The following is a 13046-nucleotide window of genomic DNA, read 5'->3' as shown; positions in this document are numbered from 1 at the left end:
CCTAATAAAGAAAAAAAGGTATCTTTATGCAGATATCAGAACATCTGATTATTCTTTACGGTTACATGGATCTCTGATGCTGCGAGTGGCACGAAATAAGTTTATGCTAAATTCCCTGCAGCTGCAAAGTGCAAAATCTCCAGGATCAGGAATTTTTCTCTCTTTCTAATATCTTACTGGCCTCAAACCAGATTGAAGAAACAACAGCTTTCGAAACATCCATGGAGAAATCAGAGTCATCATCTTATGAAAGTCTGCGCGTAAAAGAAAAAGCTTTTTTTAATTTTATTTTTTTTTTTATTTATTTTTTTTTATTTCACTTCATTTGTCAAAACTGTACATTTAAGTATACCTGTACAAATGAATGTGTAACACGAATAGCAAAAATTGGAGAAACAAAAGTTGATTGCCAACCTACAAGTACTCAAGAGAGGAAGTCAAGAGAGAGGACTTGATTAGGGAAGAAAAAAGTGGAGGAAGTTTTCTAGGTCGACATTCTCAGTCGGTTCACTGATTGAACGATCTCCAGTATCAAAGTTTTTATTGGGATTAAAAGAAGGCACTTGACTCAAATAATTCTATTGATTCAAGATCCCAGCTGGTGATAATTTGTGTAGTTGATTTCATTCAACCGTACACAACATAACATATTCTCAGGCAAGTCTTCTGCTTTGTTTCCCTGTTTCAAGAATACTATGAGTCAAAAGAAAGCCCAGATATGGATGTCAGGGAATGGTTTAAAACCAGGACATTATAAATATAGGTATACCTGAATTGTCAGACCGAAATTCAATTTACACAGCTTTAATCTTTCGTGGATTGCTTCGATTCCTTTTCTGGAGATGTAGCCAAATCTATGAACATCCAAATCAATCTCGAAGTAGTTTTCTCCCTGTATGAGTAACATCATAAAAGGAAAAAAAAAAAAAAAAAAAAAAATTAGTTTTTGGATGAAATTCATATCTTCTTAAATCTCTTTCGCTTGTCTCAGATTTAGAAACGTCATAATATGCTTTCATTACAGCAAACGAAGATGCATAAAATATTACAAACTGTTCTGTAAAAATATACTAGCTAACAGAAAATTTTTTAGCTATGGAAAGTATTTAATCCGAGGGAATGTGAAGAATAAGTGACTGTTTAATCATATAAATCATTTTCCTTCTTCTGCAATTAATGTAAACTACTAGGAGCTTTCTTGCTATACCTTACTTTAGACACTTAGATCCATGAGAAACAAAAATTCTTCTCATTTCCTAGGATCCTTTCAGGATTAACTTTAATCCCCCAGGAAAACAACAGAAAAAAAGTTGCCTGGCCCAGTGGCCCCAAGTATGTAATGCACTGTGCATGCAATATTTCTCTTACCAAGGTACATAAAAGACTATATATTGATTTTTCAAATTCATAAAAAGAAACAAATCCTTTATTACAAAAAACCACATGTTCAAACAAAACTTAGACTAGAAATCAGAAAAGAAATATTTATCATGCTAAAGGCAATTTGAAGAACTTGAGAAATAATTACCAAGTAAAACTCATGCTGGGGACGTGAAAGAACAGGCTTTTCATTGTAAGCATTCATTAGCTTCTTCTCAGCGGCACTCAAAGGAAGATCTTCCATATTTGCCACTCCACCCAGGATCTTCAATCTTTCTCTAAAGGGTGCAATTGTATCAACAGGGAAACCTCTAACTCTCTCCACCTCATCATTGAGGAATCTCTGTCAAGGAAGAAACAATGAGAGAATATAGTCACCAAAACTGTCACAAGGTAATTAAACACAAACACTTAATGCTACTATTGGAGTGAGTTTCCTTCTAAGGAACAAAAGTGACAGGAACTACATTTTAGGACTCAGAAAATTAGGAAACAATAAACTATGTTTGGTCTTTCTTACAGTGATATTATCTCGGAAATGAGATGGAAGCTCTTTAGAATAATTCTCAGAAAGCTTAAAGTACATCACCAAGTTCATTCCTTCTCCATCATTTTCACCTTGAAATATAGTGGCAGGATACAATGGCATCTGCAGTTTAGACAATGAAGTTAAAATATAATGAAAATTCTTGTAAATTGTCAGCATAAAAAAGAATCAACAAAAATCATTGTTTTACATTGTCTTTCAAACAGCAATAAGAGATGCAAATTGCATGAGAGGCACAATAATAGATGAGGAATATAAATAGAAAGATGTAGTACCTGAACATTTACAACAAGAATAGAAGGCATGTCCCCAGCTGAATTCATCATAGGAAGTTCCACAAAACGAGCAATATGATCAATTTTCCTTGGTGATAAGAAAACATCAACACCGAAAGGATAAAATGCAGCATAATTTGAAGCACAATCTTTCTTTTTGTCCCTGCAAACAAACCAACAGACAATGCAACAATGAAGTCAGAAAATCAAATGAAGTCCAAAAAACCAAATAAAGTAAAAGTCGTTATCCCATCCAAACCCATGCTTCCAAAAAACAAGCTCTTTAATTGGAAAGACAAAATAAATCTTAACCGCAAATGCTCTCACCTTAAATAGTTTTTTGCCCTGACTTTGAATGTGCTTGGCTCAAGAGGAGACCAGCAATCTGGCATTCTCTTCTCTACAGGGCAATAAGGAACCGTGGAACCCGCTATTGGTCGCTGTCGAAGTAGCTTGGGTGAAACTAAGACAAAAAAGGAATACACAGATCATCATTTTGCTAGATAATTTCGACCCTTTTTCAAGAATTTTGCACTTAAGTTCTCATCTTCTTTGTCAGTAAAGAACATTCGTTCTTGTTTACATTTTCTCCATAACCTTAATGCCAAATACTAACCTTATCTTTCCATTTAAAAAAGATATTCTACTTGTAATTTTTCTTTCTTAAGTTTTTTATCATGCCAAATTCGAATTACAAGATGACCCTTTCCAAAATTCCCCTTAAACGAAGGTAAGAATTAATAGAAGCATGGCAAAAACAGAAATAAAATTAAAAATAATAAAGATAACAAACTGTTAAAGATGTGAAGATTGACTGCAATACTCACATAATGTGGGACTGGGGTCAGCATGCCCTTCCCTCCATTTAAAGGAAAGTTTCGAAAGCGGTTTCTTTCTTGAAATTGGAGGGCCTGGGCTTCTTTTGTCGACCGTAGAAGCAAGGCAAGGCAAGCAAGTGTTTGGAAGAAGGCCACAATTATCCAACGCTTGTGTTGGTTGGTTTCCTCCATTACTTTCATCCACGCAGACAGTAGAAACTTCATCAGCATTAACAGAGGCAACATCATTTTTTCTATGCAATGGTTCTCTTGGTTTCTGCTGCTGATGCTGATCAGAGGATTCACAAAACTCCTTACGGTAAACACCTCTTGGCGATGTTATACTCAATCCTGATACACTTTCAGAGCCATTTATAGACAGCACATCTACACAAAAAATAAATTTGCCCATCGGATCAACCTTCATTACAAACAATTAACCAAAAAAAAATAGTGTTTCTAATACCCAAAAATCCGCTTACCATCCCGAACGCTGTAAAAATCCTCGTCCCGTTCGGATTCATTCATTGAAATACAATCAAACCACTGCGCATCTGTACTAGCTCTTGCTGAACCAAACGGAAACATTCAATCAAATGCAATCAAATTAATAAAACCCAAAATTCACATACCAAAACCCATTAAGCAGAAACGTTTATTAACTCAACATATTAATCCCCACTTCCTAAGTTCAGTCCCACACCGTAAAAATCAATGCTTTATAAATTAAATTTTTAAAAAATAAAAAAAGATTAAGCAAAGAACCTTGGAATGCAGGATTAGGGAAAGATCGATTGGACGATGAAACTCGTCTCTGACCATTTCTTCTTATCCGGCGATGGTTCTTCTTCGGCAAACGCAACCGCCCACCAACGCAACCCTTGGGCCGCGACGCACAAGCTCCCATAGCCTTCTCTCTCTCTCTCTCTCTCTCTCTCTCTCTCTATCAGCAACCCAATTAAGAAAAGTAAAAACCGCTCAGTCCACAAGAGCTGCTTTCTCCTTCTAAAGAAATGTAATTTTGATCATTGACTATTTTAATTTTAATAATTTTCTTTTAGTTTTTGATGGCTTATTATTGACTATTATTATTTTAAAGTTTATATTTTTTTAACTGTGAAAAGGAGAATTTATTAGATTTCACTCAGATGTCCCCTCTCTCTTTCTCTCTCACTCGGCTTCCAAACTCGGCAAAGTCTACGTTTTGAACAGTCCCAATACGATCTACGCACTTATATAAATTCAATCGTCTTTACCTTACCAGACAAACTGTACATTTCATGGGGGCCCACGCGCTCTCACGTCACTATCTGGACCATCTAACGGATGCGAGAATGCCACGTTATGGTCGGAATACGATTCTAGAAGTGTAGCGCTTGGGGTTGGTGAGGGAGAGGGCAGGTAGCGAAAGCCGTGTAGTGGATGGAGTTGTTCCCACGATGACGCTGTTCATGTTATTGAGTGTCAGTTCTTCGTACGTGTCCTAGATCCTGGCGGGCGGTGGCACGTGTTTTTCAGCTCTGCACTGCACAAACTTTTAGGAAATGACCCGGGTTTTTCAGTCATTTTAATTTCTACCGACCCCCTCATCATTAGATATTTTTTTTATTTTTCGAATTTTAGTTTTTAAATTTTATTTGGGCCTTCTTGTAAATGGGCTTCGTGTGTATTTTTCACAATTGGGCCTTTTACGAAAGGTTCTGAAGATTTTTAATCTGAAGCTGAGAGACTGAGCTCTACTGCTCTACGAGTGTTTTGACTAAAGCAATCGACCTCTGGCAAATGGCAATGGCGGTTTCGTTGCCTTCGAATCTCTACCAATTCCGAATCAATTTCACTCCGAACATTGGCTCATCTTCTCCTAATCTTTCCCTCTTCAATGTCTCCTCAACGCCGAGTAGAAATCGACGGCCGTCTTCTACAATCGTCTTATCTTACAGTAACGTTTATCATCCTTGAAGAAGCTAATTACTTTACTCAAATTTCTTTGTTCTAAAATGGAAATTGAACTTCTTCTTTTTTCTCTCCCTGGTTTGGCTAGTAGGAGAATCCGGAAAAGGAGCGGCGAGTGAGACCAAGAGAAAGTTGCTGGAGCAATATGGTCTTAACCCCGACGAATTCTTATCTGAATCTTCTCCTAAGGTTCTTTCTTTAATTATATCTCAGTCTAACTCATTTTCTTCGCCGAAAACCAAGAAAATGGAAAAAGGAATGCATATTTGGGAATCTTAAAATTGTTGCACTGTTTTTTTTTTTTTTTTTTCCCCACAAATAAGAGTTTAATTGATTAATTAGTTGCTTGATTGTGGTGGTTTTGAATGTGGAATACTAGACTAGGAGGAGAAAGGAACGACAACATACAAGAAAAGGCGCTCAAGTTCCAACTGAGGAACCAAAGCCGCCTAGAATTACTCATAAGTTGCTTCAGGTTTGTTCTTTTACTATTATTGTTTCTTATCATTGTTTTTTGTGAGGACGAGGACAAACATATGTGAGAGATTTGCGTCAAATTACATTTTCACTACCTTATTTAGATGGTCAATTTTATATTTCAATTGGGTACAAAGCAGGGAAGCAGCTAGTGCGTTTGACAATTGGATAATAAAACTAGTTAGATTCATAGTATTTTGGAATGCTGTGCAACAAGTCCATGTTCTGTATCTTCGTGAGGAACAAGTGCATGATCTGTGTAGATAAATGGTATTCTATGATCTTCCAAAGTGCCAGCCTCATTTCTTTGAAATGTGAGAATATTACGTTGTTACTCATCTCAGTCTCTCATTGAGATTAAAAATTACTTAAGGGAGAAACATCCTGTTAGACTTCATGAAAGGACTCTTGGAAAGTTTGTGTTTCTTGAGATGATGGCTTTGAGTTATTTTTTTAATGTCTCCGTTATCATAAAATGCAAAATAATAATTAAGAAAGTCGATTACCTCGATTAATTTTGTAATAATCTTGATATCCTGTGTTTGCCTTTGTGTAAGAGATGTCTCATCAGCCAATACATTGGCCATCGTAGGTTCTTGGGGGAAAGGCTCGCAGAAAGAAATTGCTCTCACCAAAGGGCATGGATGTACGTCCAATGATGGAAGTTGTGAAAGGTGCAGCCTTTGATATACTACAGGTAAAACTAGTGCTTTAATTTCTACATTTTGTTCAAAGTCTTATGCAAACAGTTTAAAATCAACATGCAACATAGGGCATAGATCACCAATTTACTTCTGAACGTGCAAAACTTCTGTTCTGGTGTGGCTTATTTGGACAACAAATTTAGGCAGCTGGTGGATGTCCTGCATCTTTAAGGCCTGGGCGTTGGTTAGACTTGTACAGTGGTACTGGATCTGTTGGTATTGAAGCTATTAGTCGAGGATGTTCAGAGGTACTCTTAATAAATTGCTTCATGTTCTCAAAATCATAAACTAGGAGTTTCACTACTTTCCGCATCTACTTTACTACCCTTATCCTGACCTAATTTTAACTAGAGCTTGCATCTGAGCCGCACTTTGCACATTTTATCTTTGCATCTTTGTACTTCTAATCTTATTTAATTGAACTTCGCTTTCTGGGATTGCAAATTTCCAGGTACATTTTGTCTAATATTATTTAATTGAACTGCGCTTTCTGCGATTGCAAATTTCCAGGTACATTTTGTTGAGATGGATCCATGGGTTGTTTCAGATGTTTTACGGCCAAACTTGGAATGGACTGGGTTTGTCGATGTTTCAGTCATACATCCTGTTCGTGTTGAAATTTTCTTAGAACGTGCAGAGCAATTTGTAGGTATATTCTTCTTCTTTCAATACCCTTGTTTTTGTTGGTAATTTCATTTTTTCAAAGCACTATTTAAAGCCTGTAACTGAACTGGTTTTCATTTTATCTTTAAACATTCTATGTAGGTAAAGGTGGAGCATTTGATTATATTAGTGTTACACCTCCATATACTGCAGTGGACTATGGAATCCTGATGAACGAAATTGCAAATTCAGCCTTAGTTGGAGAAGATACCTTCATTGTAAGTTGTTCTCTCCTCTCTTATTTTCTGCTACCAAATATGTTTATAACATCTTATTTTTAAAACTACATTGTGAAGGTGGTGGAATACCCACTGGGAACGGACATGCTGGATTCGTGTGGTTGCCTTATTAAGGTAATATAGTCATTAATAATGTCTGTATACACGGAATTTCCTGATAGATATCAAACTTACAGGTTCAAGCCACGGAACAGCTTATCTTTTGCTTTGCATCTATGTGATGCAAAAGTGGCTTCGTGCACATGCAAATGAAAATGGCCTTTACCTTAGCAATGCACTTCTTTGGTTCCCCCATCTCCCCCTCCTCCCTCCACCCTACTGAAATGGGACTGCATCCAAATAATCTAATCATTTATGCTTTAATGCTATTATTTGTTGTGTTTCTTTTTAACCAGTAATATGAAAGTACAGGTAACTGATCGACGGTTTGGCCGGACACATTTGGCTATCTATGGACCAAAATGGGCTGAGAAGAAGAGAAAGTCAGGAAACTCAACAGAAACGATGCAAGTTTGATCGAGGTCTAGAAGTGAAAGGTGGAGACTGTAACCTGAATTACAAAATAAAAAAAAATCAGCGAATATCAATTGCACAGTTTCAACTTTGCTATGGGTAGGCAGAAGGGTATTCACTCCTGTTCACTTTGGGTTATACTGCTTCTCTGCTCTAACAGTTTCATGGTAATCTGCTGTTTCGTATTCACCATGCTTAAAATATGATGTTGAATGTTTCCATATTCCTTTTGCGCATATTGATACCTCTGAGGAAATCTTTTACACAAATTTCAGGTGAGAGGCTTCATCTTTAATTTATGCATTCAGATGAGAAACCAGCTTGAAGAAGATGGAATAAAATCTCACTTTTCTTTAGGCAGATTTTGCTTGAAGTGCAAGTAATATAATTTGCATACTGAAAAGTGCTACATAAATTATATATCTTCTTCCCCTTATATAATTTTGTGCTTAAATCTTACCGTCAGTTTCTTTTTGATGAGATATTTATCATCTTTGGCACTTGTAGTGAAACTCATCAGCAGTCTCAAAAAAATCATTTAACCAATTGAATATACCGTAGCATTTGCACTTGCTCATATTTTAATAATGAAACCGTCGGTTTCTTTTGATGAGATATGTCTTTAACAGGAATCCCTTTCAATGCTCAGATTTGTTTCTACAATATTGTGTATTGAAATTCTTGAGGCATTCTGATTTATTTCTTTAACAGGATTCACTTTTAATATTCAGATTTGTTTCTACGATATTGCGTATTGAAATTCTTGAGGCATTGTGATTCTTGATTTTATTTCCGGTAGTATAGTTAATGCAATCCCAACAATTCACTTGAGAATCAAAAGCAAAATTTATAAAATCACAAAAATTATTGGTTCTTGCTTCCATATACTGATATAGCTAATAACATTCTCATAAAACACTAAGTAACATATTTTAACACCTTTAACACAACCACGACAAACCCCAGTTTTGTAGTAACATAGCATCCACCTTTAGATAATTTAAAATATAGCTTTATAATGTGACTGTTGGGAGTGCAAAAATTTGAATTCACCAATACAGTTTTGATATAGGCAGCTCTAATATAGAACAGTTCAATAACGTTATATACAACAATTTGAGGACAAACAGTTCACCTGTGTGAAGCCAACATAAGTGAAAAAAAGAAGAGAAGAACGACCAATTGGCTTCCCTAGGATTAACACTTATTGCAGCTCTTCCTGCAAAATCCAGGCAATTCATCAGTACCCACCATGTAATTGGGGTTCTTTTTGCACTCACCAGCCTTGGCCCATTTCGCGCAGTTCACATTCTCATCCGTGCATTCTCCCATTTTAGATCGCTTTCCTGTCCTATCGAAGGACCTCACATGAATCCACTTGGTGGCAGACCACTTCTCTCCTTCTATGACAGGGCAGCTACCATGCAAGCTGTTTGTATCAGTAGTAGCATCAGGATGAAGGCTAAAGAACAGCAAAGCATCACCCTTCTCAGGTTTCACTGCAGGAACACCAAATGAAATTTTAGAATTCCTAAGTAATATACAATGGGATACACATAATATGAATTTAACGGATGATTGTTGACATGAAAGTATATTAAACATTTAAAATCATTGATTGGACTATGAGATAAAAACAATACCTGCATATCCTTGTTTAGCACATTCAGAGAAGTTATCGTCTTTTGGTTGAGACATTTTCGCCTGCAAGCAAGAATAAGGGAGCATTAATATACAACAATGTATAACAGGACCAAAATAAGAATTTGGATACAAAAAATAATAAATTAAATATACAAAATATAGAAGTCACAGAATTTGCAGTGTTACTAGAAATTAATCACCTCTGCGTTGGGAAAGATTGTTTCCCCACCCTTCTCAACATTAGACAAATACATTAATACAGTTGCAACCCGGTGGCCACCCAATTCTTGATTAGCCTTGTCATGAAAATAATCGAAGTGTGGTTCATACTTCTGACCATGCTCATAGTGCAGTATTTGCATGGACTCGCCATTTTCTGATTGCAAAAGCAGATTAAAAAAGATGAAAAAGAAATATATTTTCACAGTACTCTTAAGAAATCAAGAATAACAATGTGTATAGCATGTGATGAATTTACCTTTTGGAAGGAAGGTCCATGCAGCAATTCTCTCCTCAATGTTGGCAACTATTTCATCCTTGAAGGTAAAACATAGCACAAGGAATCAGCCTTCCATATTCAAATATTAAAAATTGCATACATCATAGGATATTTCTGAGAAATAGATATGTATTACACATCCAGCTCTAACATAGGTTTCATACCAAAAGGTACTTTCCAGTATGCAAAACAGCAAAAGGGACACAATAGATTACACTGACGTCAGAACCAAATGAGTTGTTCACTAGAAAGAAAGCAGGAAAGCAAAAAAAATTATAATTTCCCAAAACAAATATGAAAAGTATCGTTAGGGAGGATCAAGTAAGAAAGTATCAATGAACTTCTTAGTGCATTCCTGACCATGCCTGCTAGTAATTATTAGCATTATTAACAACATTTCTCAGATATTGCTACGAGGCAACCTCTGGCAGTTTCTCTCTTGAAGATGGAAAAGAAGAGCTTTTCTCTTAGTACCCAACAAGCTATGATTTTTATACCGCATTTGATAATTATATATCAATGCCAATTTATATGAATCTTCAGAAATACGATACATTGCAAATTGGGGGGAAAAAAATAAAATCACTGTCATAGTCAATAATTTGAAGAAGAAAATGTTAGATGTGCACCTGAGCCTTCTGAAGGAACATTCCAGAGCTCGTTCGGACTTCGCTCATTATACTCTTACCCGAATCATTATCAGCCACCATCGACTTCTCTAGCTTGTCCTTCGCCTAATTATTCAAATCCACATAAAAATAAAAATCTAACTCAAAAAATTACAAAAATTTCCCACACTGACATTCAATTTATAGGAATAAAATTACAAAATTACCAGAATAATTAGATGGTCACACTCCTCCTCAGATAGAAATCCCTTATAGAGAAAAGCCCTGCATAATTTTAATTAAAAACAGAAATTCCCGTAAGTCATAACCCGAAGAAGCTATACTAAGCATATAAATGAAAACTATAAATTCGAAATAAATAACAAAAAGAAAAATGTAATTGAGAAAGAGAACCTGGGACGCCAAGAAAGCTGAGTGACCCGAGTGGGATTGAAGGTAACAGAGGATGCACCTCTCTTCATTCTGATCAGCGAATCCTCCCTGACATTAACCAAAAAAAAAAAAAAAAAAAAAAAAAAAAAAAAAGAAAGGAAAATTGAAACAATTACTCAAATGATATATATATATATATATAGAGAGAGAGAGAGAGAGAGAGAGAGAAAGAGGGAGTGAAGGGAAAAGAGGAGAAGAAGAAGAGGAAATACTTTTTCTTTTCACCCAGCCATCTTGGGACTGAAAGGGATAAATCAGGGAAAAAGCAAAGGAAACATAGAGAAATTGCGAGAAAATATCGCGAATCCATGAGAAAATAGAGGTCGAATGCAGAATCTGACAGAAAATGAAGAGAAAATTTTCCGTCAAGATTTGAGTCTGGATGTAGGAGATTGAAGAAACGCAAATGGGGGTTTTTATGGAGCTGATAAAAAAAATCAGAAAACAGTGGGTTGGCGTTCAATCGATTATTAAATTGGCGAACTTTTTCAACGCCAATGGAATGGTGGAGGAGACGACTTTTTGGAGTTTTGGACTTTGAACGGACGGGTCTTGAACGGGCCTTTCCTCTGTACGTTCGCCTTTACAACAAACCTAAGGGTGCCCACTGGAATTCATTGATTTTATTTTTTATTTTTCATTACTGGTTTACGTCGGTTTCTGGAAGCTTCTTTAACCCAGCATCACTTCTCTCTTTTTCTTTACTCGTTTTTTTTTTTTTTTTTTTTTTAATTAATGCAAATCGAGTTGCCGAGTCAGCAACCAATCACAATCTGATTTCGTATATTCACCTTCGACATGTCTATTATCATTTTTTTCATTTTTATTTATTTCCTAATTATGATTTATCCAAAAATATTTATCCCCTTTCCTTTTCCTGTCTTATATGTATATGGTAGACAACATTATCATTATTGTTGATAATTACACTTTTTCCACAATTGTCCGGATATATATATATATATATATATATTTTTTTTTTTCATCCGCATGTCCACTTGATATCAATAAAAAGCCGTTATTTGTATTTACTTTTATTTTAAATGCATGTTTAGGAGTGCTTTTTTATAAATATTTATTTATTTTTTATAATATTTTTGTTAATATATATTTTATAGAAATATCTTTGTTAACGTATTTAAATGAAATGAATCAAATTTCTATAAATCATCCAGCATTAGTAGGGATGGTATCAGTTTAGTCAAGTACATTTATTCACATTTATTCGGGTGGATCAGCCTTATAGATTTCTCTTAGGCCTCCTTGCAAAAACTGACATAAACCCACAATCATATTTGATAATGCTCTCGCATCATTCTCTCTCATTTAAGGAAATCTCATTCTTAGGCGCATGCCGCGCATCCAAGAGGATGATCGGATGATGTAGGAAAATGCAATTTTTTTTTTTATTTTTTTTTCCAAAAGTTATAACTCATAGGAGGGACATAATCAAATCCTATCAACTCCAAGATTTTAGTCTTCAAGCAATGTTTGTTTACTCAAGTCCACTTCTACAAGTTAATCCTATTAAATAATATACTGACCTTACAAATTTTTGTTAAGTCATTCTTAAAAAGTACAAACTTAACATAAGCTCATCCTCATGTTAAATAGTTACGCATCACTAAATGCTTTAGGAAGGTGAAAATTTTCTGTACTTGGATAATTATGAGGAAATAAGCGCATCAAATTATCAAATTTAAATAAAGTAAACACAAAACTCGTTTTCATCCATAATGATGCCATTTTGAGAAATTAATTATGTAGAATTTCTTAAAAAAATATATATATATTTTTTCCATAATATGTAATGCAAAACTTAAATTATTACCAACCAAATATTATAGTAGGAAAACTAATTTTTATGAATTTTTTTATAGAAAACTAACTTACAGGAATTAGATTAAATCTTTAATACTTTTCAAATAGAATGTAAGTGGGAAAAATAATTATTTTTAAAATGGTATGGAATTCTATCCCACCAACATGATAATCCCATTTATTTTAAAAAGCAATTATTTTATTTCATTCAGTTTTTAATTATTTTTTAATATTTTTAAATGAAATAATATCATTTCAATAACGAATAAAGATGACAACAGAAAAAATAATAGAAATATCTGGATCCATATATAATTAGTGGTGTTTGATGATAATTTTATGCTGTTAGTTCTTCTATTTTTTATTTTTGGTCGATTTTTTCTTGCTATTGGTTTGCCATTTTAAATCACATAAGTTTTAGCTTTTATAATCAATTAGGAACTACTATACGT

The 13046-nt window shown here is 34.8% G+C and overlaps 3 protein-coding genes across 5 annotated transcripts; 1 reads left to right on the top strand and 2 right to left on the bottom strand.

The window, feature by feature from the left end:
- Positions 1-21: 21 nt before the first annotated feature.
- Positions 22-4183, bottom strand: LOC107415447 (uncharacterized). The gene is made up of 9 exons (XM_025072428.3): positions 3786-4183; positions 3503-3589; positions 3030-3407; positions 2530-2665; positions 2203-2365; positions 1901-2029; positions 1529-1723; positions 770-892; positions 22-679 (listed from the first exon to the last, which is right to left on the bottom strand). Exons 1-9 carry the CDS (start codon positions 3925-3927, stop codon positions 587-589), a joined length of 1446 nt encoding a protein of 481 aa, XP_024928196.2. The 5' UTR covers positions 3928-4183; the 3' UTR covers positions 22-586.
- Positions 4184-4740: 557 nt separating this feature from the next.
- LOC107415407 (uncharacterized) lies at positions 4741-8177 on the top strand. Of its 2 annotated transcripts, none has more exons than XM_048471917.2 (10): positions 4741-4959; positions 5062-5162; positions 5353-5448; positions 6043-6147; positions 6298-6402; positions 6665-6803; positions 6920-7035; positions 7114-7170; positions 7468-7736; positions 7845-8177. In XM_048471917.2, exons 1-9 carry the CDS (start codon positions 4803-4805, stop codon positions 7570-7572), a joined length of 981 nt encoding a protein of 326 aa, XP_048327874.2. In that variant the 5' UTR covers positions 4741-4802; the 3' UTR covers positions 7573-7736; positions 7845-8177. The 2 variants fall into 2 exon arrangements, with proteins under 2 accessions (XP_048327874.2, XP_048327876.2); XM_048471919.2 differs by having other exon boundaries at positions 4743-4959; positions 5065-5162.
- Positions 8178-8565: 388 nt separating this feature from the next.
- LOC107415370 (probable prolyl 4-hydroxylase 7) lies at positions 8566-11405 on the bottom strand. Of its 2 annotated transcripts, XM_016023674.4 has the most exons (9): positions 11258-11405; positions 10986-11109; positions 10735-10821; positions 10548-10605; positions 10342-10446; positions 9692-9749; positions 9414-9589; positions 9213-9273; positions 8566-9068 (listed from the first exon to the last, which is right to left on the bottom strand). In XM_016023674.4, exons 2-9 carry the CDS (start codon positions 11081-11083, stop codon positions 8767-8769), a joined length of 945 nt encoding a protein of 314 aa, XP_015879160.2. In that variant the 5' UTR covers positions 11084-11109; positions 11258-11405; the 3' UTR covers positions 8566-8766. The 2 variants fall into 2 exon arrangements, with proteins under 2 accessions (XP_015879160.2, XP_060672249.1); XM_060816266.1 differs by having other exon boundaries at positions 10986-11402.
- Between the last annotated feature and the right edge of the window lie 1641 nt (positions 11406-13046).

This window comes from Ziziphus jujuba, chromosome 4 (assembly GCF_031755915.1).
Source record: "Ziziphus jujuba cultivar Dongzao chromosome 4, ASM3175591v1".
Lineage (NCBI taxonomy): Eukaryota > Viridiplantae > Streptophyta > Magnoliopsida > Rosales > Rhamnaceae > Ziziphus > Ziziphus jujuba.
Note: the sequence above shows the minus strand (reverse complement) of the source record. Positions and strands in the feature narration are given on the sequence as shown.

Coding starts and splice junctions, on each gene's coding strand:
- LOC107415447 (XM_025072428.3), bottom strand. CDS start 3,927: ATGGGAGCTTGTGCGTCGCGGCCCAAGGGTTGCGTTGGTGGGCGGTTG. Junction 1,724..1,900: donor ATTTCCGAGATAATATCACT/GTAAGAAAGACC, acceptor CTTCCTTGACAG/AGATTCCTCAATGATGAGGT. Junction 680..769: donor ATTTCGGTCTGACAATTCAG/GTATACCTATAT, acceptor TTCTTGAAACAG/GGAAACAAAGCAGAAGACTT.
- LOC107415407 (XM_048471917.2), top strand. CDS start 4,803: ATGGCAATGGCGGTTTCGTTGCCTTCGAATCTCTACCAATTCCGAATC. Junction 6,403..6,664: donor TTAGTCGAGGATGTTCAGAG/GTACTCTTAATA, acceptor GCAAATTTCCAG/GTACATTTTGTTGAGATGGA. Junction 7,036..7,113: donor TTGGAGAAGATACCTTCATT/GTAAGTTGTTCT, acceptor TACATTGTGAAG/GTGGTGGAATACCCACTGGG.
- LOC107415370 (XM_016023674.4), bottom strand. CDS start 11,083: ATGGATTCGCGATATTTTCTCGCAATTTCTCTATGTTTCCTTTGCTTT. Junction 10,447..10,547: donor GTGACCATCTAATTATTCTG/GTAATTTTGTAA, acceptor TTGAATAATTAG/GCGAAGGACAAGCTAGAGAA. Junction 9,274..9,413: donor CAATCTTTCCCAACGCAGAG/GTGATTAATTTC, acceptor TCTTGCTTGCAG/GCGAAAATGTCTCAACCAAA.